Source organism: Elephantulus edwardii, unplaced genomic scaffold (genome assembly GCF_000299155.1).
Source record: "Elephantulus edwardii isolate Elephantulus edwardi_28Jun2011 unplaced genomic scaffold, EleEdw1.0 scaffold00010, whole genome shotgun sequence".
In the NCBI taxonomy this organism is placed as follows: domain Eukaryota; kingdom Metazoa; phylum Chordata; class Mammalia; order Macroscelidea; family Macroscelididae; genus Elephantulus; species Elephantulus edwardii.
The window spans coordinates 149,024-175,682 of NW_006399760.1; the positions used below are offsets into that span (position 1 = coordinate 149,024).

At 45.5% G+C, this 26,659-nt stretch overlaps 1 protein-coding gene across 1 annotated transcript in view; it reads left to right on the forward strand.

Moving 5' to 3' along the window:
* Positions 1–25,783, forward strand: part of LCT (lactase) — a 67,859-nt gene extending 42,076 nt beyond the window's left edge. Inside the window, exons 7-17 of the mRNA XM_006880732.1 lie at positions 3,195–3,840; positions 6,621–8,171; positions 9,153–9,421; positions 11,032–11,322; positions 12,618–12,816; positions 14,460–14,662; positions 16,582–16,691; positions 17,719–17,853; positions 21,383–21,603; positions 24,469–24,693; positions 25,563–25,783. Coding sequence (XP_006880794.1) covers positions 3,195–3,840; positions 6,621–8,171; positions 9,153–9,421; positions 11,032–11,322; positions 12,618–12,816; positions 14,460–14,662; positions 16,582–16,691; positions 17,719–17,853; positions 21,383–21,603; positions 24,469–24,693; positions 25,563–25,783 — 4,071 coding nt within the window. The remainder of the gene's footprint in view (positions 1–3,194; positions 3,841–6,620; positions 8,172–9,152; positions 9,422–11,031; positions 11,323–12,617; positions 12,817–14,459; positions 14,663–16,581; positions 16,692–17,718; positions 17,854–21,382; positions 21,604–24,468; positions 24,694–25,562) is intronic.
* The last annotated feature ends 876 nt before the right edge of the window (positions 25,784–26,659 follow it).

The window sequence follows — 26,659 nt, forward strand, 5'->3', positions numbered from 1 at the left end:
GTGTGTGTGTGTGTGTGTGTGTGTGTGTGTGTGTGTGTGTGTGTGTGAAGTGCATGTGTTGCACGCACTGTGACTCCAGAATATCACTTGTCAGGGAGAGAACCCGAGCTCTGAGGAGATAAACAGTTGGGCAGGAGGGCGTGTGGCACTGTGGTGACTTGGCTTACGTCAGGGTCGGACCCCATCTATACCACATAAACGCCACGTGTCAGTGGGGATTCTTAGTTGCAGGTGACAGAAAACCCACCCGAAACCTGTGGAAGAAAGGAGACATGATGAGAAAAGAAGAAGAAAGGACAGAATGTATGAGCTCAGGACATTGACGAATCTTAGTTGTAGGTTAAACAGAGTGGGGTTTAATTGGAGTATCTCCTGATTCAGTCTGTCTCCACCTCGCTCTCCTCATCCGAGTTTCTCCTCAGACTCCTTGGTTGCCAGACGGCTGCATTCCCACCTCCTCGTGTCCAGCCCAGCCGGAGAGCAAGCTGGCTCCACTCCAGCACGTCCAGTGGGAGGTTCTGAGCGGGCTGCAGACCTAGCACAGTCCGTGCGCTACTGTAACAAGAAGGGATGTGGATGAGAAGGGAAAAGGATGAAAATGACTTAACAAGGGCCCTTTCCAGTATTTCCTTTTTCTTCCAAGTCTCTCAAAGACTCCTCAGCTTCCCCTGAGAACATTCTGTAGAAGGGATGTCGCAGCTGGCCCTTCTTTGGCACAGTTGGGATTCCATTCTTGACGAACAAGTGACACTTGTTACAGCCGCCAGCAGACAAGCCCCGTCACATTGGGGATGGTAACCCACTTCACAGTTTGCAGGTGACAGGTCTCTGAGAAAAACATGATTCACTATGTGTCCGTGTATATATACATACAGTAATTGGCATCTGTATATACATTATTTGTATACACTGCTATATATATAATACAGTACACAGGGGACACAGTCATGGAAACCTCAGGTTGTTATGTGCTGTTGAGCTGGAATCAACTCATAGTTTACCCTCCAGAGGGATTTCAAGGGCTGAAATTTGTACGAGCAGAGGTTGCCCATCTTTCTGCCTTGGAGCAGAAGCCTTCAAGTTGGCAACTTCTTACCCACTAGGCACTGGAGTTCATGGAAACCTCATGTTGTTGTTGAACCCTGACCTATCCTGTGCCATCCTCATCATCTCTGACATACTTGAGCCCATTGCTGCAGTCACTGTGTCCCTCTCGTTGAGTCTTCTTTCTTTCACTGACCTTCCACCCTTCTGAACATTATGTCCTTTTTTAAGGAATAGCACACATATATGCAGATCACCTGTGGGACTCAAGTTACTGGACTTGAAGGCTGTGGACCAGTCTCGAGACATCTAGATCAATGGGCGTGACATAATGAACAGAGAAAACATTCCCCATCCTAGTTTGGTGTTTACAAGGCTTGCTGGTAGCCATTTAAGATACAGCTGTTGGTCTCTGGCCATCTGCAGCAAAGGAGAATGCAGGACCCAAGATCCCCAGCACACATACGTAAGAATCACCACCCAGGGACCTGTAAGAATCATCAGGAAACCTGCTAAAAATGTAGATTTTTAGCTCATTAGATCTGGGGTAGAAATGGAAATTCTCAGCCGAAAGTGGAGCCAGAATGAACCAGTTCAAAGTCCTGAGTAGAGAAGAGACAGCAAGCTAGTGATGACGCTGAAATCTGTCCCCCTGCTTACTGAGCAGATGTCTTAGCTAGCAGCCCATCTGGGGGCATAGTTGGAATGCACCCCTCATGCTGCAAGCGGAGAGCCCCATTTTCTCCCCTTGGGGAACAGTATGAAAGTGGGCTCAGCCAGGTGCTATATAACACACGCATGTGGCTAGATAGTTAATTCCTGGGACTGTCGATATGTGCTCTGAATGTTCCTCCACTTTGCTGCATCAGCCTTTGTTTTAATTTATTACTTGGAAAGATTCCTCTCATAAGCCTACTCACATCCTCCTCCAGTCTTATCCTTCTGTTCACGGAGGGTCACAGTGACACTGTCTGGCACTCATTTTCCACGTGACTTCACGGTGCTAACTATTTTCCATGTTGGTCCATGGTCACAGGTCACAGGGATTGTTTCAGATGGGTGAGTACCCTGCCTGGTTCTGATTGTTTTGAAGAAAGGCTTTACTGAAAGGAGCTTGGTTCGTCATTGGAGCTTTAGGTGCAATTGAGAGCTAACATTTGAGACACAGGACTCTTGGGCCTAATTTGGTATGAAATTCTTCAAAAGTCAGTGTCTTCAGATAATAAAAAGGAAGAGGAGAGGGCATGAGATTCAGCAAGTTTCTGTCTGTATTCTTCTGTATTCTGCTTCCCTCTGTCCTCCAGATTTTTGTTGGGTGCTTTTTTTACATGCATGTCATCTTATCCTTCCAGATGGATCCATAATTCTCCCCTTCTTTTAGATAAAGAAGCTGAAGTTGAGAGAGAAGATTGACACTGAATTGACACAGCCAGTTAGTAGCAGAGCCACAGTTCAGAGCTATTCTTGTTGTACTCCAGATGTCCCGTCTTCCTCACTGTGTTCACCAAGGAAACTTTCTGACTCTTCTCTGACCACAAATTAAGACTACAAAGGAGTTTCTGGTTATGGCTTTTCTTCTTAGATTTCCTTAAGTAGAAAAGAGAACAAATAGGCTAGCTACATGATCCTTGCCCTTGTGGGTTAAAGCATATTCTGTTCATGGTCAGTAGAGAATAGCACTGTGGGTGCCTGTCCAGGCCTGAGCAGACCGCCTTTGTTTTGTATTCTTGCTCCACCCCTTACTGATCATGTTTAGCAAGGTAGCATACCTCTCTGGGTCTTGTTTTCTTAGTCTATAAGGTGGTAATAGTAATTGCACCTGTCATGTAAACTTGTGAGGATTGAGAATGAGCTACAAGTGCTCAATGCCTGTTGGTCAACCTTGTTGATAGAATCATCGATGTGTTGATGTTGTTGACATTATCAACTTATCAACCAAGGTGTAGATTTTGACATCAGTGTCCTAGACTTGTTGACATGGGCATTAACTTATTGATGTTGACTTGTTGGCTGATGGCTGTTTACATTGGTGTTGATTTGTTAAAGCTGCTATCAGTGTTAATTGTTGGTGTCACCTTGTTGACTTCTTGATGTTGTCAATGTGGTTGTTGTTGTTATTCAGCACTGTTTCTCTTTTTCTTCCTAACAAGGTAGCTCATCTGGTCCTCAAGGCTCATGCCAGAGCTTGGCACCACTATGACAGGCATCATCGCCTGCAGCAGCAAGGACGTGTGGGCATAGTGCTGAACTCGGACTGGGCAGAGCCCCTGTCCCCAGAGAAGCCTGAGGACCTGGAGGCCTCCGAGCGTTTCTTGCAGTTCATGCTGGGCTGGTTTGCTCACCCCATCTTTGTGGATGGTGACTACCCAGCTGCCCTGAAAACTCAGATCCAACAGGTGAACAAGCGGTGCTCCAGGCCTGTGGTCCAGCTCCCCGAGTTTACTGAGGCAGAGAAGCAATTGCTGAAAGGATCGGCTGACTTCCTGGGCCTGTCCCATTACACCTCTCGCCTCGTCAGTGAAGCCCAAGACAATACCTGCGTGCCTAGCTATGATTCCATCGGAGGCTTCTCCCAACATGTTGACCCTGCATGGCCTCAGACCTCATCTCAGTGGATTCGTCTGGTGCCCTGGGGTATCAGAAGGCTATTGAAGTTTGTGTCCCTAGAATACACAAGAGGAAAAGTTCCAATCTACCTGGCGGGTCATGGCATGCCTATAGAAGAAAGTGGAAACCTTTTCAGTGACTCCTCAAGAGTAGACTACTTCAATCAGTCTATCAGTGAAGTGCTCAAAGGTAAGCTGGTGACGTAGGGGAGGGCTGGAGATTGGACTACAGTTGGTACTTCTCCAAGCCTGTGGAGTCTTGTTTAAAGGGACAAAGACAGTCTTCTGAGGAAATAAGGCAAAAAACCCCAAACATTATTGTTTTTTTATTTTATTTTTATTGTTTTGTGTGTGTGTACCGTCAAATCAGATCTGACTGGTACAGGAGGATATTGTTCCTCCTTCTCTGGCAGAGCATCTGGTGGATTCAAACCGTGTACCTCTGGGATTGCAGTGCAGCTTCTTGCCACTAGGCCACCAGAGCTCCCCTCAAACATTATTATTTATGCTTATAATAATTCCCTTCCCTCACATCAGTCTCCTAATTCTCTCATTCTTTGTCCTGCAGTCTCGTTTCTTTCTGCTCATCTGAGTCCTCTCCATCCATCACATCTCTTTACCATCTCATGCATTTATTTAACACATACTTATTAGGTGCCAGTTATGTGCCAGACATTTTTATTTTTTTAACATAGAAAATATTTTCTTTTTTTTTCCTCATCGCATGTTTTCTTCCCTCATTTCTCCAGCCTACCCCACAATGCACCCCTTGTTCCAGTTTGTTGTCATACATATAATGCCTAATCACATATTCCTTTCAGATCGTTCTTCCCCTCATCTGATCTACTGCAGTGTTCATTATCTTTCTACTCTTTCCCATTCTCATCCTAATTGCCCCTTCATATCAGCCCTGTTTTCTAATAGTGGTGTTATACACTGTTTGTCCTTTTGTGTCTGAAACATTTCACTCAGCATAATGTCTTCCAGCCTCACCCATGCTGTGTAATGTTTTACGAGTTCATTGTTTTTCAGTCCTGCATAACATTCCATTGGTTGAATGTACCATAGTTTTTCTATCCATTCATCTGTTGATGGACACTTGAGTTGCTTCCATCTCTTTGCTATTGTGAATAATGCAGCTATAAACATGGATGTACAATGTGCCAGAAATTTTAAAAGTTAGCTGTGGTGTTAGTGGTATTGCATGCTGTCAAATCAGAACCAACATATAGCTGTCCCTCCACTGAGTTTTCAGAGGCAGTAAATTCCATGTGAATAGGGGTACAATATTGCACCAGCATTGTGATTTTGCACAAGTAATTCACAGACAACAGAAGCCAACAGAAAATCACTTAAAACATAGGAACATAAGGGCATTATAGGTTGGTATGAGGGCACTTAGGATGGGACTTTGAACAATAAAACAGTCCCTTGTTGCCCCAGCCACACCAACCTATCTAATTTAACTAGCTAGAAAATGTATAGTCTCATCATTAATTCTGATCCAATTAATCACTGTGCTCAGTTTCGTTGTTACCTAACAGTCTGTTTTATGTCTGTTTATTCCAAGTAGAAAGATAGATTTGATCTTATATGTCAGCCACATCACTTGGTGGTGGTTAGGCGTCTGCCTCAGGCTTGTTAAGAAACTTTCCAAACCTTGTCAGAATTCCGCAAGAGTTACCTGGTGGCGCCTGCTATGGGCAGTGACATGAGAACGGAGACGTATCCTGTGAGACCTTACACTTGCTGATATTTGTTCTCCTCTCATCACCAAGTTTACAATTCTGTCATTTCTATTACTGCCAAAACTCTTCAAGATCTTATGTGAGCTTGGAAACAGCCTTGTGCGGTAAATTAGGGCCAATTTCATCTTCATGGAGAATTGTAAAAAGTGAAGCGCTGAGAGATTAAGTGCCTCAGTGGATACAGCACCCTTGGTAGCAGCCATGCCTCCCTGCTACAACTGAGGTGATTCTGCCTCATAGCCACCTGACTGGATGGGGTGGAACTGCCCCACGTGGCTTCTGAGGCTTTAAACGTTTCTGGAATAGACTGCCACATCTTTTCTTCTAAAGAGCAACTGGTGTGTGCAAACTGCCAATCTTGAGGTGAGAAGCCAAGCATTCTAACCACTATGCCACCAGTGCTCTCTGTTAGAACCAAGGCCTCTTCCTGGCTCATTTCTCCCCTCCGCCCAGTAAGTTGTGAGACTTTTCTTTGTCTTTGCGTGGCCGGGGCTTAACATGCACTGGGAGCAAAATAGTGCTTGGTGCTTAATCAATTGACTGAGAAACTTTATCTTCTTTTTTATGTAATCAGTACATTCATTGAGAGGTTGGGGAGTCCAAGAAAATCAGGACTTAAAGAAGAAAAACAAGACTTAACACTTTCTCGGTCCAGATTGACGCAGCCAGTCATTTGCTATATTTGGCTTTCAACATTGGTTGACTCAACTAGACTGTTGTCTGAAAAATTACACGTGAGCCTGGGATATATTTTACTTTCTACAGAGTATGTGATAATTTTTTTTTATTATTAAGTGTAAATGAAGAAACACAAAAGGTGGATTGATTCAGTGACTGGGGTAATCGGGATGGGAGTGTCAGAGACAGTGCGATTGGCACAGGATAGAGCAGGGTTTAGGGCTGTTGTACATAGGGTCGCTATGAGTCGCAAACGACTCAGCACATAACAACAACAACAAAAACAAGCTACATAAAACCAAGGAGTCTTGATGCTAACCAATGCTATACACATTTTCTTTTTACCTATAAAAAAGGGATATGCCTTTGGATTAAGATTTATGGCCGTAGAATAGTCTGATGTCTCATGGGGGCCTCCTAGATTTTCCTTCTATTCATTCTGGAAGGGAAATAAAGAAGTTAACCTTTTTTGGCTCTGCCAGGTCTCCTCTAACCACATAACCGATATTTTAAAATAAGCCCAAATTTATGTTTTCCTCCACAGCAATCAAGAAGGACTTGGTGGATGTTCGTTCTTACATTATTCGCTCCTTCATCGATGGCTTTGAAGGCTCGTCTGGCTCCAGCCAGAGGTTTGGGCTGCACCACGTCAACTTCGGCGACAGCAGCAGACCCAGGACTCCCAGAAGGTCAGCCTACTTCTTCACCAGCATCATTGAAAGAAACGGTTTCCTCCCCAAGGCAGTAAACCGGCTGATACCACCTATCACACCAAATGTCCCCCCTAAAATTGGGACCTTCACCTTTCCATCTGCAGTGCCCTCCAAGGCCAAAGTGGTTTGGGAAAAGTTCTCCAACCAGCCTGTATTCGAGAGAGATCTGTTCTACCACGGCACGTTCCGGGACGATTTTGTGTGGGGTGTATCCACCTCAGCCTACCAGATTGAAGGTGCATGGGATGCTGATGGCAAAGGCCCCAGCATTTGGGATAACTTTACCCACACGCCAGGGAACAGCGTGAAAGACAACTCCACTGGAGACATAGCCTGTGACAGCTACCACCAGCTGGACGCTGATCTGAGTATACTCCGAGCCTTGAAGGTCAAGGCTTACCGCTTTTCTATCTCCTGGTCTCGGATTTTCCCAACAGGGAGGAACACTTCTATCAATCAGCATGGTGTGGATTATTACAACAGGCTGATCAATGGCCTGCTGCAAAGTAACATTTCGCCCATGGTGACGCTGTTCCACTGGGACCTGCCACAAGCTCTCCAGGACATCGGAGGCTGGGATAATCCGTCCTTGATCGACCTGTTTAACAGCTATGCAGATTTCTGCTTCCAGACCTTTGGTGACAGAGTCAAGTTCTGGATAACATTTAATGAGCCCCTGTACCAGGTATGGCTGGGATATGGCTTGGGAGAGTTCCCTCCAAGCGTGAAGGACCCAGGCTGGGCACCCTACAGGATAGCCCACGCGGTTATCAAAGCTCACGCCACGGCCTATCACACTTATTCTGAGAAGTATAGGCAGACACAGAAGGGAGTCGTTTCCCTGAGCCTCAGCTCACACTGGGCCGAGCCCAAGTCTCCAGGGCTCCCCAGAGACGTGGAAGCCGCTGACCGGGTGCTGCAGTTCACCCTGGGCTGGTTCGCCCACCCCATCTACAGAAACGGAGACTACCCTGATGCCATGAAGTGGAGTGTGGGGAACAGGAGCGAACTCCAGCACTTGGCCACCTCCCGCCTGCCGAGCTTTACTGAGGACGAGAAGAGGTACATTATGGGCACGGCTGATGTCTTCTGCCTCAACACCTATTACACCAGGATCGTGCAGCATAAAACACCCAGGTTGAACCCACCTTCCTACGAGGACGACCAGCAGCTGGCGGAGGAGGAGGACCCTTCGTGGCCTCCCACAGCCGTGAACAGAGCTGTGCCTTGGGGCATGCGAAGGCTGCTGAACTGGATCAAGGAAGAGTATGGCAACATCCCCATTTACATCACCGAAAATGGAGTCGGGCTGGAGAATCCAAAAGTGGAGGACACCGACAGGATATTTTACCACAAGACCTATATCAATGAAGCTTTGAAAGGTAGGGGAGGGTCCTGACCCTTTCACAAGATCCCTCTAAGTCCAGATGCCAAGGGCCTGAAGGGATGTACAAACCATCAGCTTGTTGTCTTTTTTGCTAAGCCCTAATTCCAGAATTCTTTACCTGTTTGGGATAAATAATTTTATTTTATTATTGATTTATATTGATCTTATTTATATATCACTCCATTATTTATACTGATTTTGCAAACAAAATCAAAATATGATCATCTCCCCAGAAATAAAGCACAAATGTGTGCATACACCATGGTCTGAGGAATCCTTTTGTAGGTTCATTTATTTGCTTTGTCCAGCAAAGATTTATTGAGCAACTATTATGTGACAGTCTAGCTACAGAAATATTGCAGTAAATCCAATAGATACATTTCTGTTCTCACAAAACTTAGTAGACTCCATGGATCTCAGGGCAAGAAACCCTTCTCTAAGTCACGCTTTTGTGCTTAATTTTTATTTTTATTTTTATTTATTTTTTTTTTTTGTGCTTAATTTTTAAAATGTGAAGGTCACAGGGAGTGCTGGTGGCCTAGTGGCAAGAAGCTGCACTGCAGTCTCAAAGATGTGCAGTTCGAATCCACCAGATAGATGCTTCCCTGGAGAAGGAGGGGCAGTCTCCTCCTGTGCCAGTTGGATCCAATTTGACAGCACACAACAAGGGGTAGGGGGGAAGCAAAGAAACAAAAATGTGAAAATGTGAAGGTCGGCTGAGATTTTAATGTTGAAACATGTTCTTTTACCCTAATAAGAAAATCTGGTTTTAGAAAGATCTCTCATTAATACTTATCATGTGGGTTTTAGTATCAGCAAACAGAAAGCCAACCAAGATGACCTGTTTGTTGGGCAACCTCCCCCTGTGTGTGGCTGGTATAGATGGTATAGAAGTCGCGCCTTGTGCTGACCAGGCATAATGGTGATCCTGTCTCGTGGTGTAAAGCTCTCTTCTCTGTTCCTGGAATATCCCCAGCCTACAGACTTGATGGCATTGACCTTAGAGGATACGTGGCATGGTCTCTGATGGACAACTTTGAATGGGTGAATGGCTACACCATCAAGTTTGGACTGTACCACGTTGATTTCAATGACATGAACAGGCCTCGAACCCCAAGATCCTCTGCCAGTTACTACACAGAGCTCATTACCAACAACGGCATGCCACTGCCCAAGGAAGACGAGTTTCTCTATGGGCAGTTTCCTGATGGCTTCGTCTGGAGTGCGGCTTCTGCTGCTTATCAGGTGAGAAAGTCAGGAACACTCACTGCACACCTGCCAGGCACCAGGCCATGGGCCAGGGGATGGGCTGCTAGAGGAGAGTCTGCTTGACGGGAGTCTGACGGCTGCCCTGTGGCAAGGAAGGGCAGAGTGCGGGCAGGGGGCAGCCCTGGGGTCCTCCTCCCTCACAGCCTGGCTCCTTCGCGTCCCCATTTTGGTCAAAGCAGCCTGGCTAGTCTGACTGTGTGAGTCAGCAGAAACACTTGAAGCGATAGAAGCAAAGGTGAAAATTGTTTGCTGAGTGTCATGGATGCGCGTTCTTGAGGGCTGGCCTTTCTCTCACCACACAGACACCATGTACGGGCTGAGCTGTGTTACAGTAAATCCAGAAAAAATGGCCAGATAATGACTACTGCACGGGCATAATGAGTGAGGGGAAGACAGTCTGAAAGGGAGGGATGATTAGACAGTATGTGTATGATAGTCAATCTGGACCAGGACAAGAGTGAATGGGAAGAGAGGGAGGAGAATGATATGAGTGAATGAGTGAGTGAAGACCAATCTCTTTGTCAGCTTTGATGAAAATCACAGTAAAATGTAGAGAAACTTCTTTTTTTTTTTTTAAGTTTTCTTTTTCACACTTATTTTTAATTTGAGAATGTCTTTCAGTCAGGTCATTTAGACACTATTTCTTTTACAGCTATTTAGTTTAAAGATTATATGATTATTTTAATTTTATGTTCTCATTGATAACATTGTATAGTTAATCATAATTGATTGGCTAGTTTTCTACACATATTTACTGGTTTCCCCTCTATCTTACTTTAAAAAAAATTAAAATGAGTGAATGTTTACAAAGCATATTAGAAATGTTCCTCCAGTCAGTTAATCAATCATTCATGCATATTCTGTGACACAATACCAATTATGTTACACACAATTTCTGATCATTCATTTTATATTGTCCTTTTCTTCCTCCATCACAGTAAATGTTCTTTATCTATCTATTAATTTTCTACTTGAGCACTTTCCTTCCCTGTTTAGCATACTAGATTGATTCTCTCTTTTGTGAAACTTTTTTAAAATTTTATTTTATTAATTTTAGTGAACATTTACAGAGATTTTGGATTTCCATTCATTTATTGTTGCACTGAGAAACTTCTAAAAAAGAGATAAAACTGAAAAATAAACTAAATCCAGAGGGCAGACCTGTCTGATGAGGCATTTACCCATAGCATGCCCGGGTAGGTGGGGAAGGGGCAGACACGTGTCCTGGTTGGAAATCCTGCCTTCTGCCTGGTGGGTGTCACTGGGTTAGTTGGTGATGGTTTGCTGAAGGATGGGGTTTCTTGCTTCAGGTCTTTACTGAACCCCATCTCGTGCCAGGCTGGGGTGCTGAGATAAAAGACACGTTCCCACAGTCATGTGGGAAGCCAGTCAGCTGGTAGTTGAGTGGGCACCACACGTGTGCACAGAAAATGTTGGCATTCAGAAACTGGAGGGGTGGGCATAGAAGGCTCCCAGAGAAGGTGATGTTGACTTCTACCCCATTTGGGACCCAGCTGCTGAGAGACCAAGGAACTCGTAAACGACTCATGTACATTGCTTCATTAGACCTTTCTTGACTTCTTGAGATTGAAGGTGCTTGGCGAGAAGATGGCAAGGGACTCAGTATTTGGGACACGTTTTCTCACACGCCTCTACGAGTGGGGAATGATGACAACGGAGATGTGGCCTGTGACAGTTACCACAAGATTGCCGAGGATGTGGAGGTGCTGCAGAACCTGGGCGTGTCCGCCTATCGCTTCTCCATCTCCTGGTCCCGCATCCTCCCAGATGGGACGACCAGGTACATCAACGACGCAGGCCTGGACTACTACGTGCGGCTCGTGGATGCTCTGCTGGCCGCCAGCATCCAGCCCCAGGTGAGGGGGCTGTGGTCTGGGGAGGGGGGGAGGCAGCTGGGCAGGGGCCACGGGGACTGTGAAGACAAAAATGCAGGGCTTTTTCTTTTTCTTGTGACACACAGAACAAAACTTTTGTCATTTCATTAATTTTAAAAGTACACACTTCAGTGACTTTAATTGCATTTACCATGCCGTACAACCATCAGCACTATCCGTTTACAAACATTTTCATCCCTCTAAACAGAAAGTCAGAACCTTTAAGCAGTAATTTCCCTTCCTCTTGGTAGGTTGAAGGTTAGCTATTGTTAGGTGCTTGGCATGAGAGTAGAAAAGTGCTTGAGACCAGATTGTTACTGTTGTTATTGGGCACTGTTGAGTCGGCTCTGCCTCACAGTGACTCTCTGTAAAAAATACTTCTGTGCCATCCTTGCATCTCTGCTGTGCTCAGCCCATTATCAAGGCCACTGTCTGAACCTGCCTCATTGAGAGGGTTCCCTTTTTATGCTGATCTTCTACTTTCTCAAACATGATATCTTTTCCCCAGAGATTGACCCCTCCTCATATCATGCCAAAAGCATGTGAGATTGTGAGATGAACTCTCCCCATCCTGACGTCCAAGACACATCTGACTGTCCTGATTCCAAGACAGATTTGTTTGTTCTTTTGGCAATCTGTGGTATTTTCTTTGCCAATATCGCAGTTCAAAGACAATAATTCTTGTTGGTCTTCCTTTTTTCACTGCCCAACTTTTCTTGCATATGAGGTAATTACTTGCATACGAGAAAACAGCATGACTTTGGTCAGGTGCACCTTAGTCTTCAAAGTGACATTCTTGCTCTTTAGTACTTTCAAGAGGTTCCGTACAGATTTGTCAAGTGCAAAACATATATTGATTTCCTGACTGGTGTTTCTGTGAGTACTGATTATGGTGATCATGTGAACACAATCAGGGTGCCCATCACATTCTCTCCCTCATGATCCAGTCCCCACCACTCCATGAAGTTGAGATGCCTGAGCCTAGGATCATATACAGCTATTACAGGAGCAGAGGCAGGATTCAAATCAGACTTTTCAAATCCAGATATGTGACTCTCTTACACCTTAAATAAATGATGCTGCTGCACCTGTGGACTAGGTATTTCTCTCCCCTGGGGGTGAGGGAGAATCCTTCAGACTTTTTGTCCCATGATTCACCATCAGCTTTAGCAGCAGGTTTGTGTGTTGGTGCCAATGACTTCCTGTGAAAGACCTTTTCTAGGGATGCCGGGTGTGGACAGCAGGGCTGATGCCACCAATGTCTGCCTTTTTCACAGGTGACCATGTACCACTGGGACCTGCCCCAGGCGCTGCAGGATGTTGGCGGCTGGGAGAACGAAACCATCATCCAGCGGTTTAGAGACTATGCAGATGTGCTCTTCCAGAAGCTGGGGGACAAGGTCAAGTTCTGGATCACAATGAATGAACCCTTCACTTTTATTTCCCAGGGCTATGGCTATGGAACAGCAGCTCCAGGTAAAAGCTCTTTGGAATGGCAAGTGGAATTTTTAAAGCCTGTCAACAAATGAATGGGTAGAGAAACAATTGTACATTCACATGATGGCGTAGTATGCAACACTGAAAAACAATGGCAAATTAATGAAACACTATACAACATGAACGAGTTTAAAGGGCATGAATCACAAAAGGGCAAATAATGTATAAGACCACTGTTATGAAAAGCTGGAGGGAGATTTACATACAGAGAGAATCATTCTAGAATAGCTACCAAGGAGGGGAAGTGGAGAAGCAGTAGAAAATGAATTAAGAAATTATAAACACTTATTAAGCTGAGTGAAAAGGAAAACAGTATGGGATGAATGGACAGTCAGACACTATGTGTTGTGACTGATATGGAAAGAAAAGTGCATGAATCCTTAGGGGGGCAAAACCCAATTTCAAGATGCCTTGGAAAAAACTCTACAATATGTGCAAGAAAGTTTGCTTAAATGACAGTAATTTTTTTTTTTACTGCCACAAAAACCTGACATCCTGAGTGAAGGGAGAGGACAGAGAAGGCCCAGCTATGCCTCAGCCTGCCTGTTCCCCTGCCTGATCCCTGAGGCTGTTCAGTGTGGAGCTCAAGGCTCCTTCCCCAACGCCATGTTAGTAAAACCAGAGCTTCATAGCTCAGTGCCCCGCCATACCTTTACTTCTTTCCTCTGTGACTTAACCTTCTGCTGGGATGTTCCTCTGGGGACCAGGGACATGATCTAATAATAGATGGCAGAAGAGACAGCTCACTGGGCAATACAAGTCCCCAGCCAGCTTTCCACAACTTGTAACCCACACAGTTCTCATCACTTGGCTCACCTGGGCTCATGTCACACTGTCAACCCCGACTAGAGCCGCCATGAGGTCTTTCTCTCACTTGGTGTGCTATTCCTAAACTCTGGAGAACTTTCTTGGATTCTGCAGAAGGTTATTTTTTTGTCAGTAGTAAATGATGCTGTTTACTATTTTTCCAAAATGCATGAAAATTTTAACTTCCAGAACACCTCTGATGTGAAGGATTTTGTGTAGACTGTGGATCAGTTCTTGCCCCTTAAGAAAAATGCCAGTTTTCTTTTCCTCTAGTTCTGAGTTTATGAAGGTAAATTTGTGTTCATTTATGTGATTCCTTGGATCACCTGGAAATGCTGGAAAATCATCTTCAGGTGTACCTGCTTTCAGCACCTGCCCGGCACTGTGGTGACTCAGCACACAGGAGGGGGCTTCCTCAGAGCAATTGACCTCACGGACTTTCTAGGGTCTGCTGCTCACACCAGCCATACTTTAAACTCTCCCTTTCACGGTGGGCTTCAAAGAGCTTCAGCACGGCCACTGCTGGGACTCACACTGTCCTGAGACATACAGGTCATCCTCCTGGGAAAGGGGAAAAGAAAGCCTCACTCACCAATTTCTTTCTGTCTGTCAGAGCCAGGCTAAGGGCTCTGTGCACACATTGTTTTAGGGAAAGTCTGACTGATTTATGCAGAGAGGTGGAGTCAGGTGTTGACCTGTATGTAGTCTTCCTAGCTGCAACACGTGCACTTTCCCCCAGACAACCGCTGCCCTCTGGCAGAGGGGAACCCTCCGAGCCACATCTGTTTTCTGTTGAAATCTATGTCTGTTTCCAGGAATCTCCTTTAGGCCTGGCACTGCCCCCTACATTGCTGGCCACAACGTCATAAAGGCTCATGCCGAAGCCTGGCATCTGTATAACGACGTGTACCGAGCCAAGCAAGGGGGCATCATTTCCATCACCATCAACAGTGACTGGGCTGAGCCCAGAAACCCCAGCAACCAGGAGGATGTGGAGGCGGCCAGGAGATATGTTCAGGTCTGTCTGCCCTCTGGGAGGGATTCTTACGCTTGGAAAGAAAAATGAGATTGCAAATTGAGGGCTTAGGATTTAGGCTCTGACTTCTCAATTTTGTGAGCTTGAGAAAATTGCCTCACATTTTTTTCTTTTAAATATTTAAATTTTTTTTAAATTTTATACTGGTTTACGTACAAAGTTCATAAAATTCGTATACGTTGTTTTTCACCCTTGCCTCACCTTTTTGTACTTTAATTTTCTCATCTGTGAAATAGACATCCTCTTCCCATTTTACAGTTTTGCTATGATGAAAGAACAATTTAAATTCTTGGAGATTCATTTTTTTCTTAATTTTTAAAAAATTTTATTATTTTTTGTGTGTATCGTCAAATCAGATCTGACTGGTACAGGAGGAGATTGTCCCTCCTTTTCCAGCAGAGCATCTGGTGGATTTGAACCAGGTGTCTCTGGGATTGCAGTGTAGCTTCTTGCCACTAGGCCACCAGAGCTCCCTAATTTTTTCTTAATTCTTAAGAAATTATTTATGTATATAATTCATAATATGTAACATTGATTTGACGCTAACAGAAAGTATAGCATTTTAAATCTTTTCTGTTTAAAAAAAAATATTTTGTTTGACTTTCGTCTCTAGTAGACCTGGGATGCAATGTCACACGTCACCACTAGGTGGCAACATCTAACTTTACTTGCTCAAGCAGAAGACTTTAAGGACCTGTGGTATCACAGTAATGAAGTGCTTGACTATTAGATCAAAGATCAATCATTTGAGCCCACTAGCTGCTCATAAGAAGCTCTGGTGGTCTACTGGTAAGGAATTGCACTGCCAACCCAAAGACATGTGGTTTGAATCCACCAGCTGCTCCACAGGAGGAAGTTGGGCATTGTCCTCCCAAGCAGTTAACTGCTTCTGAAAACCTACGGGAGAGGTTCCCCAGGCCTCAGGGAATGCTGGACTGTGGATGTTCCCTCACTGTGTGCTGGCCTAGTGCAGCCCAGGACAACGGTAGACACAGCACAAGTAAAGACGTTTCCACAGACAGATCTTACTGGTTGGCTTAGAGTGCTTTAACATTTCTGCTAGCAGGAGGATGTGACATTCCAAACTTCGTACCTGAGTTGGAACGGAAGGAAGCCCTCATCCCACATTTGTGGTATCAGGGGAGGATTTGGAGGATAGAGGGTCCTCAGTCCCACAGCATCAGAGTGTTTGGGGGCTGTGTGTCCCCTCTGGCCTAGCAGCCTAGTCAGCCCTGACTCAAACTAACCCTGCTTGTTATCAGAGTGGAACTTAGGGTTGATTTCCCAGAAGTCGATCACTAGGCATTTCTTCTGAGGCACCACGGAGTGGACTGGATCTCCAAACTTTCAGTTCTCTGCATCATCAGGGGCTCCAAGGATGACTTTGACTCCCATTAAATGAAACAGAGGGAAAGTTTCCCACTTCAGGGCCGTGAGTGCAGAGCCCATGAAGGGCAGGATTATCGTAGCCTGGGCAGCCACATGAAAGCCATGCGAGTTACTCCTTCCCAGAAAGTCCTGGTTGACCTATGGACATTTGGAGAGGAGACAGTAAGCCATTAATTGAAAAGTCCTTTCTAGCAGGTAGTGAGAGGGCCTTGGGGCCTCTTCTGTGAACAGTACAGACACAGGTCTCTTACAGGGGCAGCAAGGCAGCATTCAGGGAGTACAGCTGGTCCTGGACCCCACTGGTCCTTCAGGGTGATGCTGGGGACACAGCTGCCCCAGCGAGGCAGTTAAGGAGACACAGACAGACGTGAGGAGACAGACCCAGGGGTACTCGGGCTTCACCGTGTACAGGCCCTGGAGAAGGGGAGTTTACGATTGGGGGTGGGGAGCACAGGGACCCTCAAGAGGGCAGTACGGCTTCTGGTTGGCACTGTCTTCGACTCCACATGCAGTTTATGGGAGGCTGGTTTGCACATCCAATCTTCAAGAATGGAGACTACAGTGAGGTGATGAAGACGCGGATTCATGACAGGAGCCTGGCCGCAGGCCTCAACAAGTCTAGGTAAGAGTGGTGGGAAGAAGGGTGGGCATGGGAATAGACCCAGTGGGGACAGAATCGGGAGTGGGGTCAGCCTGGGGGCAGGGAGATAGACCCCTGGCCCTGGGGGCATGACAGACCCAGGGAGACAGACCCTGGGATGGCGGAGGGAATAGACCCAGTGGGGACAGACTGGGAGGGCTGACAGATCCTAGGGGGCATACCCAGGCTGGGAGAGATTGACTCAGTATACCCAGGCTGGGAGAGATTGACTCAGTATACCCAGGCTGGGAGAGATTGACTCAGTGGGCACAGATCCAGGGGACGAAGGACAGACCTGGAGGGAACAGAGGAGAGAGCACGGCCTTGCAGTCACTTCACACTTGATGAGATGACAAGCTGCTGTTAGGTTGTTACTCTTCAGAAGAGCCGGTAAATTGTCCCTGGGTGCCCATCCCTTAGCAGTGCCCCACCTCATGTCCTGGTGTGGACCACACTGGGCACTGCTAGGCGTGGCTTAGGTATGTGGCCAGTACAGGGCGCTAGTTCACACACCCCTCTTCCCTGATGAGGAGCTTAATGCAACATCACCAACTAATATTTATGCATCTTTTATTGGTAGTGTTATTTCTATTTTAAACACGAGTGAAATGAGACACAAAGAGCAAGCTGACACAAGATTAGCTGTTCTGTGGTGGGGATTTGAAGGTAGGCAGCCTGATTCCAGGGCCCACATGCTGGGTCTGGACTAACCAGCTGAAGATGGAGGTGTGGTGTGGGCCGGGGGACCAGTGATGGTCCCACAGTGACATACTCAGAGCTCAGAAGTCACACAAACGAACTGAGTGAAAACAAGTCAGAAGTAAGAGTTCCTGCCACGGCCCAGGGTCTCCCATGGAGCCTAGCTGTGCTGATTTAAAGCCACCTGCAGATATCTTGCCCCCTCTGGTGAGGGCCAACCATTCACCACTGGGGTCCCCCCTCCCACCCCACCTAGCCTTCCTCTCCTCAAAGCAGGCTCTCTACAGCCCAGCTTAATGGCTCCTTCCAGGCTCCCGGAATTCACCGAGAGTGAGAAGAGGAGGATCAATGGCACCTATGACTTCTTCGGGTTCAATCACTACACCACCGTCCTGGCCTACAATCTCAACTACGATTCTTGGATCTCCTCCTTCGATGCAGACAGGTAAGCCAGCCCCAGAGCTCTGGAGTCCTTTCTGAGGATGAACCTGCACCCAGAGAGGCCGGCACAGCCGAGGATCCGCCTCCTGCTGTCACACAGGGTGACTGTCCGCTGTTCAGACTCCATATAAAATTTCTGTCAATTTGAGAGGAGCTCAGACCAAGATTTCCATGGTGCTTCCCTTTCAGACAGGAAGACTTGATTTGAACGTATTTTCAAGTAAAAAGAAAAACATCATCTTCATTTCCTTTTAGGAAAAAGTTTACAAATCCTATCTGTCCTCCTGGGACGAGTGGGGGACCCTCCTGCTACCCTGGTCAGATGGTCCACATGCACACTCCCACACCATCAGAGCAGAGACCAGAGACTTAACATGCCCCTGCCCATCCCCTACCTGTCTTTTAGTACGTGGTCACACGCTGCTGACCATACATACCCACCCCATGGTGCATGCTCAGGTGCACGCTCACATGCTGCTGATCATACCGGTCCCCTCCCTGTCCTGCGGTGCACGCTCACATGCTGCTGGACCTGGGACTAGAGGCCCCCCATCCATCCCAGAAGCACACTCTCCTGCACCATCACACCTGAAGCTGGAGGCACATGCCCACTTGGACCAGCCCTGAGCAGCCACAGCCATGTCCCCCTGCAGTCAGCTGTGTATGCTTCCACTGCTAGACCAGCAGTCAGAGGAAAAGACCCTACCCCCGTCGCACACCCATCCATCTGCTGGTGGTGCCATGTCACCCACCTGGTGGCCCAGGTACCCTCATCCCAAGCATCTGCCAGCTGGCAGTGTGCACTACAGCATGCACACTCCCTGCGTGGATGCCCTGGTGACTGGCTGGACAGCCACACCACCTCTCCAGGTCAGCATCCTGACAGATGCCATCTGCACCACTTCCAGACAGCATGATGCAGAGCCCTCCTCCAGCATCCATCCACCAGCAGCGTCACACATCTCACACCCCAACAGTTCCTGCAGGCTGTAAGCACCATGAACACCCCCACCCCAATACCCCACCACATACTGAGGCACCAGTTCCTGTGAACACTGTAGGTCTGCCATATCCATTTGGGCAGCATACCCTCTAAGTGGCTATAAGGATGTCCTGTGAAGGCTGATCTCCTGAATGTTCTAACTTCTAACGCCAATTCTGAATAACCTGATGGTCCCACACGGACTGTGGGAGGACCCTGACAACCTGACACTTGTCACTTAATATCAGGGAAAGAACTCGCTCCCATAACTCCACTCAACCCAGACAGACAGACCCATAAGCCACACCCACTGATAAGTGAAAAGTCACACCAGCCAATTAAAAAAAAAAAATACAAACCAAAAACCCAGAATCTCATTGCTTTTAAGTAGAAAACAACTCATAGCTGACCCTCCAGTGGGTTTTCACAGGCTGTAAATAACAGCAGAGATTATCCATCTTTCTCCCAAGATGCTGCTGGGGGATTGGAACCACCAGAGAAGCACTGCCGTTGGGTAAGCAGTGCAGTTCCCTATGGACTAAGCTACCAGAGCTCCCTAAGAAAAAACAGCAAAGTCACAGAGAGACCAGAACTACAAAATAAAAACTAATGCAAAGAAAGAAAGATAATATAAAGAGACAAAGCTCTACATACATAAAAATAAAACAAAAAAGTACAAATTAGACATTCATGCAATCAGTAAAGAAATACATTTATAAGTAAACCAACACCTTAGTTCCTCAGAGACATCCTAAAGTAGCAAATAGGAAGAAACAGTATAAAATGGGTTAAAAAATGAGCAAAATTAAGGGACAAAAAACTTGAGAAATAAATGGTAATAGAATTACTGAATCAGAATTTTAAAAGATGTGTATGGAGGATCTTTAAAGAGATAAAGGAGAATACAGACAAAACCCTAGAATAATTCAGGACATAATTTTAGAAAATGATAAAGCAAACAGACCATCCAGAAGTCTTAATAAAAGCAACATTAGAAATTTAGAAGATTTGCAATAAAATATCAAATAGAGAACTCAATGCAAGGACACACAGAATTAAATCAGTGGAAGAAAGAATCAGCAAAGTAAAGGACAAATAAATCCCTTGGTACTAGTATGTTTGAAGAAAAGAAATGAAAAAAGCTGTCAAGAGGACTTGATATATGCAATATATAATTATGCATAATTATCATTCCAGTCATTAGGTGCAAATAAAAACCACAATGAAATAACATCTTCCCCTGGGGGGAAAGAAAAAGGCAATTATTGTAAAACAATAAAGCCTAGGGGAGCTCTGGTGGCCTAGTGGCAAGAAGCTGCACTACAATCCCAGAGGTGCACGGTTCCAATCTACCAGATGCTCTGCCGGGGAAGGAGGGACAATCTCCTCCTGTACCAGTCAGATCTGATTTGACGGTACACACAAATAATAAAAAAATAAAATAAAAAAATTTTAAAAAGCCTAGAGGGAGCTCTGGTGGCCTAGTGACAACAAGCTGCACTGCAATCCCAGAGGTATATGGTTCAAATCCACCAGATGCTCTGCTGGAGAAGGAGGGACAATCTCCTCCTGTACCAGTCAGATCTGATTTGACGGTACACACACAAAAAATAATAAGTTAAAAAAAAAATAAAGCCTAACAAAAAAATCCCAGAAAAAACAAATGCTGTAGAGGTTAAGAGGAGAATGGAACTCATACATTATTGGTGGGATTGTATAACTAAGAGAACCACTGTGGACACAGTATGGTTTTCTTTTTTTAAAAATTTTATTTTAATGAACATTTACAGAGATTTTGACTTTTCATTCATTCACTGTTGCACTTTTCTCCCTGCCCAGCCCCTCCCCCCTTTTTTTCCTCCTTATATCCATCAGCACATTATTGCGGATGAGGGAGCACAGCAAGTTCTCCTAAAAAACTGCCTTCAGTATGTATTTCTTGAAAAAAGCTGGGACTAGAAATGCCATATGATCAAATAATCCCACTCCTAAGTATTCTATATTCCGGAGAAATAAGAGTGGCACTTTGAGCTCAGAGAGTACCAACTGAGATCTTTCAACGAAGGTGTGTCATCCTGGAAGCACTCACACAGATGAAGACCCCAAACTGACTGTCCATGGCTCCTGTGACCTGCGTGTTGAGTTGGCTCCACACAGGCAGCCTGAGAGGACCTGTTCTGAAGGCAGGGTATTTGCATACTGTTAGATTATAGCTACGTGACCCTTTCACATCTACTCTGAGGTGTGGCTTGTCCAAGAGACCCCTGCAGGACCTGGCTTCGGAGAAAGCCCGCTCTACCACAGGTAGTGAGCAAGGACAGACTGCCTACAGAGTTTTTTCAAAGTTCCATCAGCCTTGAGTGGTAGAACTAAGACCAGTGAGCAAGGAGACCTTGAGGCTCCTTTTGACTCTTGGACACTCCTGAGTTCAGTTAGGACACCCAATGCTGAATACACTTAAGGCTTTCTCTACTATACGCCATGTTTTGTATTTTATGGGAATGGTCTCTTGGGACCTACACAAGATCTAATCTTTGGTTTGACTTCTCAGGGGAGTTGCTTCCATCACAGATCGATCCTGGCCAGATTCTGCCTCCTTCTGGCTAAAGGTGACACCTTTTGGCTTCAGGAGGATTTTGAACTGGCTGAAGGAGGAGTACAACAACCCACCAATTTACATAACAGAGAATGGAGTGTCCCAGCGGGATCTGGATCTTAACGACACCATAAGGATCTACTACCTTCGCAGTTACATCAATGAGGCTCTCAAAGGTATGACAGGCCTTCGCTTTCCTCCACGTCCTCCCTGCATCACTAGTGCCTTCCAGGATCTACAGCTGTTCCCATAAACAAGGAGAGAAAGTGAGGGCTTCTCTGTTCTAGAAGAGCCTTTATTTGGGGATATACTTGGGAATTTCAGTCTACCTAGATCTGGTGGACAAGCAAATCCAAGTAGACCTTGGTTTCTGGCTTGAGTCACATGCTTCTGTCTCTGAACAGTAGTGTTACCCTGAGGAAGGTTTGTACAGGGCCAGGATTAGTAAATTTGGTATGTGTGTGTAGAACTTTTTGCTTCCCAGGTAAAAGCTGAGACCCTCAAACTCAGAGCAACTGAGATTATGAGGGATAAGATTATGGAAGAATGCTTAAAAACAATCCAAAAAAAGGAAGCTACCACAAAGCCATGTGCCAGTTAAAATTTTTTCCATCCAAATGCTACTTACTAGTGTGCAGCGTCAACACTTGTTACTGACCAAGAACAACATCCTGAAGGACTGAGGAAGGAATGGTAGTCAAAAAGTCTGGTCTTGGTGACAGAAAGGAGGCTGGAGATCAAAGGATTTTGTATGTTCAATGATTTATTCACAGCAAACACACTTTTTAAAAAACACAAAAGGTGACTTTGCACATAGACCTCACTTGATGGACTGCACAGGAATCAAATCAAATTGACTTTTATGTGTGGAAGAATCGATAGAGAGGCTCAGCAGCAGCAGTCGAGTCAGGTGTTGACCGTGGAACAGACCACTAAATCCCCAGGTGCAAGTTCAAACTGAAGTTGAAAAAATTAGAACAAGTCCACAAGAACCAAAATATGACCTTGAGTCTATGCCACCTAATTTTTTTTTAAACCCATCTCAAGGACAAGTTTGAGATCTTCTGTGTCGCCACGGAGAGGTGCAGCACTAGCGACAATGGCAGGGTGCACTGGTGGCACAAGCACGGCTCACAGCGTTGGCCTGAGGTCCTGCAAGCCCGAGGCTTCAGTTCTAATCTCCAGGGGAGCGGAGAGTTTCAGGGAGGCCGGTGGGGCCTTTGGAGAAAGAGGTGGCTGAAGAGCAATACTTCCGAACACAGGCTTCAGAACAGCTGGCAGCCTGGAAGAAACACCACGAAGACTCATGCATTCTGAGGAGACTGAGCGGCACAGGCAGAAGATAAACAAACTAAAACTGGGTGATTAAATGCACATTGTTTCCAGAGAATGGCTGGATAATCACTGTCCACTTCTAGTGAACACAGTTATGCTTTAATAACTATTTGTCCTATCAACAAATAATAAAAAAGTGCCATAAAAAAAAGGGCAAAAACAGGTTTGAGGCATTAAACAGCAATGATCAAAAACCAGGAGCTGTAGGATGGCATCAAAGATATCATCCAAGAGGAGAGCAAAAAGTCATTGCATAGACAGAGGGGGAGAAAACACCAAAATGGATGTCAGAAGAGACTGGTCATCGTACTAGTGCGCCAAGAAGCCAAAACAAAGGAAAGAGATGCTGACATGAGGAGACAAAACAAAATTTTATAATGAAATGTGCAAAGAGCTAGAGAATAAGAAGGGAAGAACTCATTGAGCATTTCTTAAGCTGAAAGAACTGAAAAATAAATTCAAGCCTTAAGTTATAATTCTGAAATGTTATGGACAAAATCTTTAATAATACAGGAAACATCAAAAGATGGAAAGAATACAAAGAATTATTGTACCAGAATGAATTCATCAACACTGAAAAATTTCAGGAAGTACCATTAGAACAATTAGTGATAATAAAGAGGTTCAAGCTGCGTTGAAAACATAGGCATAAAAATAAGGCCCCCACGCACTGATAGGATACCAGTTCACATGTTTCAACTAACAAGATGTAATCCTGGATGAGCTCACGAGAAATCTGGAGGATAGCTTCTTGGCTAGATGACTTCCTGGAAGAGATCCATTCTCAAGAAAAGTGTTTCAACAGAAATGTGGAAATTATCTAGTATCATTAGTATCACAAAGTATAGCTGAAAATAATAAAAAAATGGCTAAAACAGTACACTGAGAGAGAACTTTCAGAAGTTCAAGTGGAATTGCGAAGAGGCCATGGCGGCAGTGATATTGCTGAGGTCAAGTTTATTCTGGTTAAAAGGAAGCCAAATTATGTCTATATATATTTGACTATGCAAAAGCATTTGACTGTGAGTCATAAATTTCGGTAACATTAACAAAAATGGGAGTCTCAGAACACTTAATTGTGCTCATACAAAACCTATACCTAGTCCAAGAACAGAACAAAGGAACACTGACTGCACAGTCTAAAATCAGGAAGTGTGAGCCACGGATGTGTCCTGTCTCTGTAATTATTTAATCTGTATACTACAAATAATTCATGAAGCTGGATTCTCAACAGAGGAACGTGGCATTAGGATTGGAGGAAGATTCGTCAACAAACAGCATTATGCAGATGACACAATCTTGCTTGCTGAAAGTAAGGAGAACTTGAAACACTTGCTGCAGAAGATCAAGGACAAGCTTCATCTCACATATTTTGGGCACGGTGTGAGAAGGCTATTATTCCTTGTAGAGAAAGAAGGACCAGGACTAGTCATACTAGGTCAGTGTAAACCCACATGAGCTTAGAAAGAGAGAGAGAGAGAGGGAGAAGAGAGAGATAGAGGGGGAAGGGAGGGGGGGGAGAGAGAACAAGAACCCAGTTATGAGTCAGAAATCCAAATTCTAGGACAAAGATAAAGCCAAGACTCATTTTGATGTGGCGGCTCAGGACTGTGGGAAATCTGCGAGCAGACAGTGGCTTCGGTGGACCTAGGAGCAAGGCAAGAAAATGGCAAGCCAAAACTGACTCCCAGGTCTCTGTTTGGCAGCTGTGCAGGATAAGGTGGACATCAGGGGATACACGGCTTGGAGTGCAATGGACAACTTTGAGTGGGCCGTAGGCTTTGCGGAGAGGTTTGGGCTGCACTTTGTGAACTACACTGACCCATCTCTGCCGAGGATTCCCAGAGAGTCCGCCAGGTTCTACGCCTCCATAACCCAGTGCAACGGCTTCCCTGACCCCGCAGCGGGCCCTCACCCTTGTCTGCAGCCAGGTGAGCACTGGCTGGGAGGGACTGAAGCAGGGGCAGCTGGGCAGAGGGAGGAACTGTCCAGATTTTCTTAACTTCCTCTCTACCTCTTCATCCCCTTATTCTCAACCAGTATTTCCTTCCTTTTAATGTACATTTTTGCGAATTATGCTCGGAATTAATGTTACACCTACAAACCAGAGCACTGGTTCGGTCTAACTGTACCAACCTGCTACGTAATTAATATTGGGCAAGAAATTAGACAAACGACCCTGTGCACTCTCAATGATCAAAGAAATGCCTGTCAGGTGTGGTGACTGGCGCAATGCAGGCACCTCGTGGTGGTGACAAAGTGTATAACTCACCATGCAAATATGAGACAAGTTAGATTATATTCTGCTAGTGAAATACTACAACCACTGCTGTTGCATCCGACTCACTTATCAAAGTTCTTGAGCAATGAGCTTACTCTGGCCATGAATACTTTAGGGACCCATATAATCTCTGAATTCCACATATCTGTCTTAGACGAAGGGAGCTCTAGTAGCCTAGTGGACAAGGATTTACAGTGCAAACCCACGAGCTGATCCAAGGGAGAAATATGGGCAATCACCTCCTGTGTGATTTAGTCTCTGAAAACCTGTGGGAGGGTTTTCACTTGATGGCACGTATCTTGGACTTAGAAGTCCCAGTGGGGCAGCGGCTCTCTGAGCTACTAACTTAAAAGTTTGTGGTTCAAATTCAGGAGCCACTTCATGGGAGAAAGGTGAGGCAGTTCTACTCTGCCCTGAACTGCAAGATGACTGTGAGGAGAGATGTGATGGGTTACGCTGGGTTTGACACCAGTGTCTGGACTCAGTACTGATGCAGAGACCATTTGTGTTGCCTTCTAGATGGTGTTCCCACCATCAGCCCCGTGACAAAGGATGAAGTTTGGTTCCTGGGGCTTCTGCTAGCTACAGCTGAAGCACAAACCGCTTTGTACATCCTCTTCCCTCTGCTGCTTCTTGGAGTCTGTAGCACAGCATTTCTGTTGTACAAGTATTGTAAACTCTCCAGGCAAGGGAAAACACAGCCAAGCCAACAGGAACTGAATCAAACTTCTTCCTTCTGATCCACCTCCCCAAGTTCCCTCAAGTAGGCCCACTTTGTGTGGCTTCTCCTCCCACCAAACTGCTTGAGATTTCCTAAAGCTGTGTGCACTGAGAGATGACTTTGCTCTTAAAGGATTGTGAGTTGCTGATGAAACTGCATCCTACATCCAGGAACTGATTTGGGGTAAAGGGGTCTGCAGGTGGCTCTGGGGAGATGTGGACATGGCAGACCAGGCAAACTGCTGTCACTTGACTGGGCTGGGTTGTTGCAGATTAGTTTTTTAGAAGTGGGAACACAAGGACCTGTCAGAAATCAGCTCAGCACATGGACTTCAGCATCATCTCCTGACAGCTCTTCACTGCTTACCTCATTTCTCAGAAAATAAAAATAGTCACGTGCAGCATCTCTTGTCTTCCATGGAAATAGGGTACAGGGGAAAACATGGAGGCATATGGCCCTCTGGGGGTTCTCCTTAGCTAGCCCATCAGACTGAAGCATTCTTACTTTACGGTCCCTTGGAATGGAGATATCATAGTGCATACCGATACCTGAATTACCCTTCATCTGCCCCTCGCACAAATGCCACCGTTCACATCTTTCCTGGCTCTCCAGTCTGGTAGGCAACTTTTGTGGACACACACACATCCCACTTAGACATACCTGCTTCCCCAAGCTGCCTCTCCCAATCTACAGTAGCTTTTACTGCATGACAGTCCCTAGCCATACTTTATTCCTTGGATCTTCATACATGCTTTCTTCTGCCTAGAATGCCCTTTCTTTTGAAAATGTCTTCAGGTCTCAGTGGAGATAATGTACCATTTATTTGTACATAGCCACCACACTCAATTTTTTGCAAACCACACCACCCCCTTAGCACATCTGTTCCCTACACACT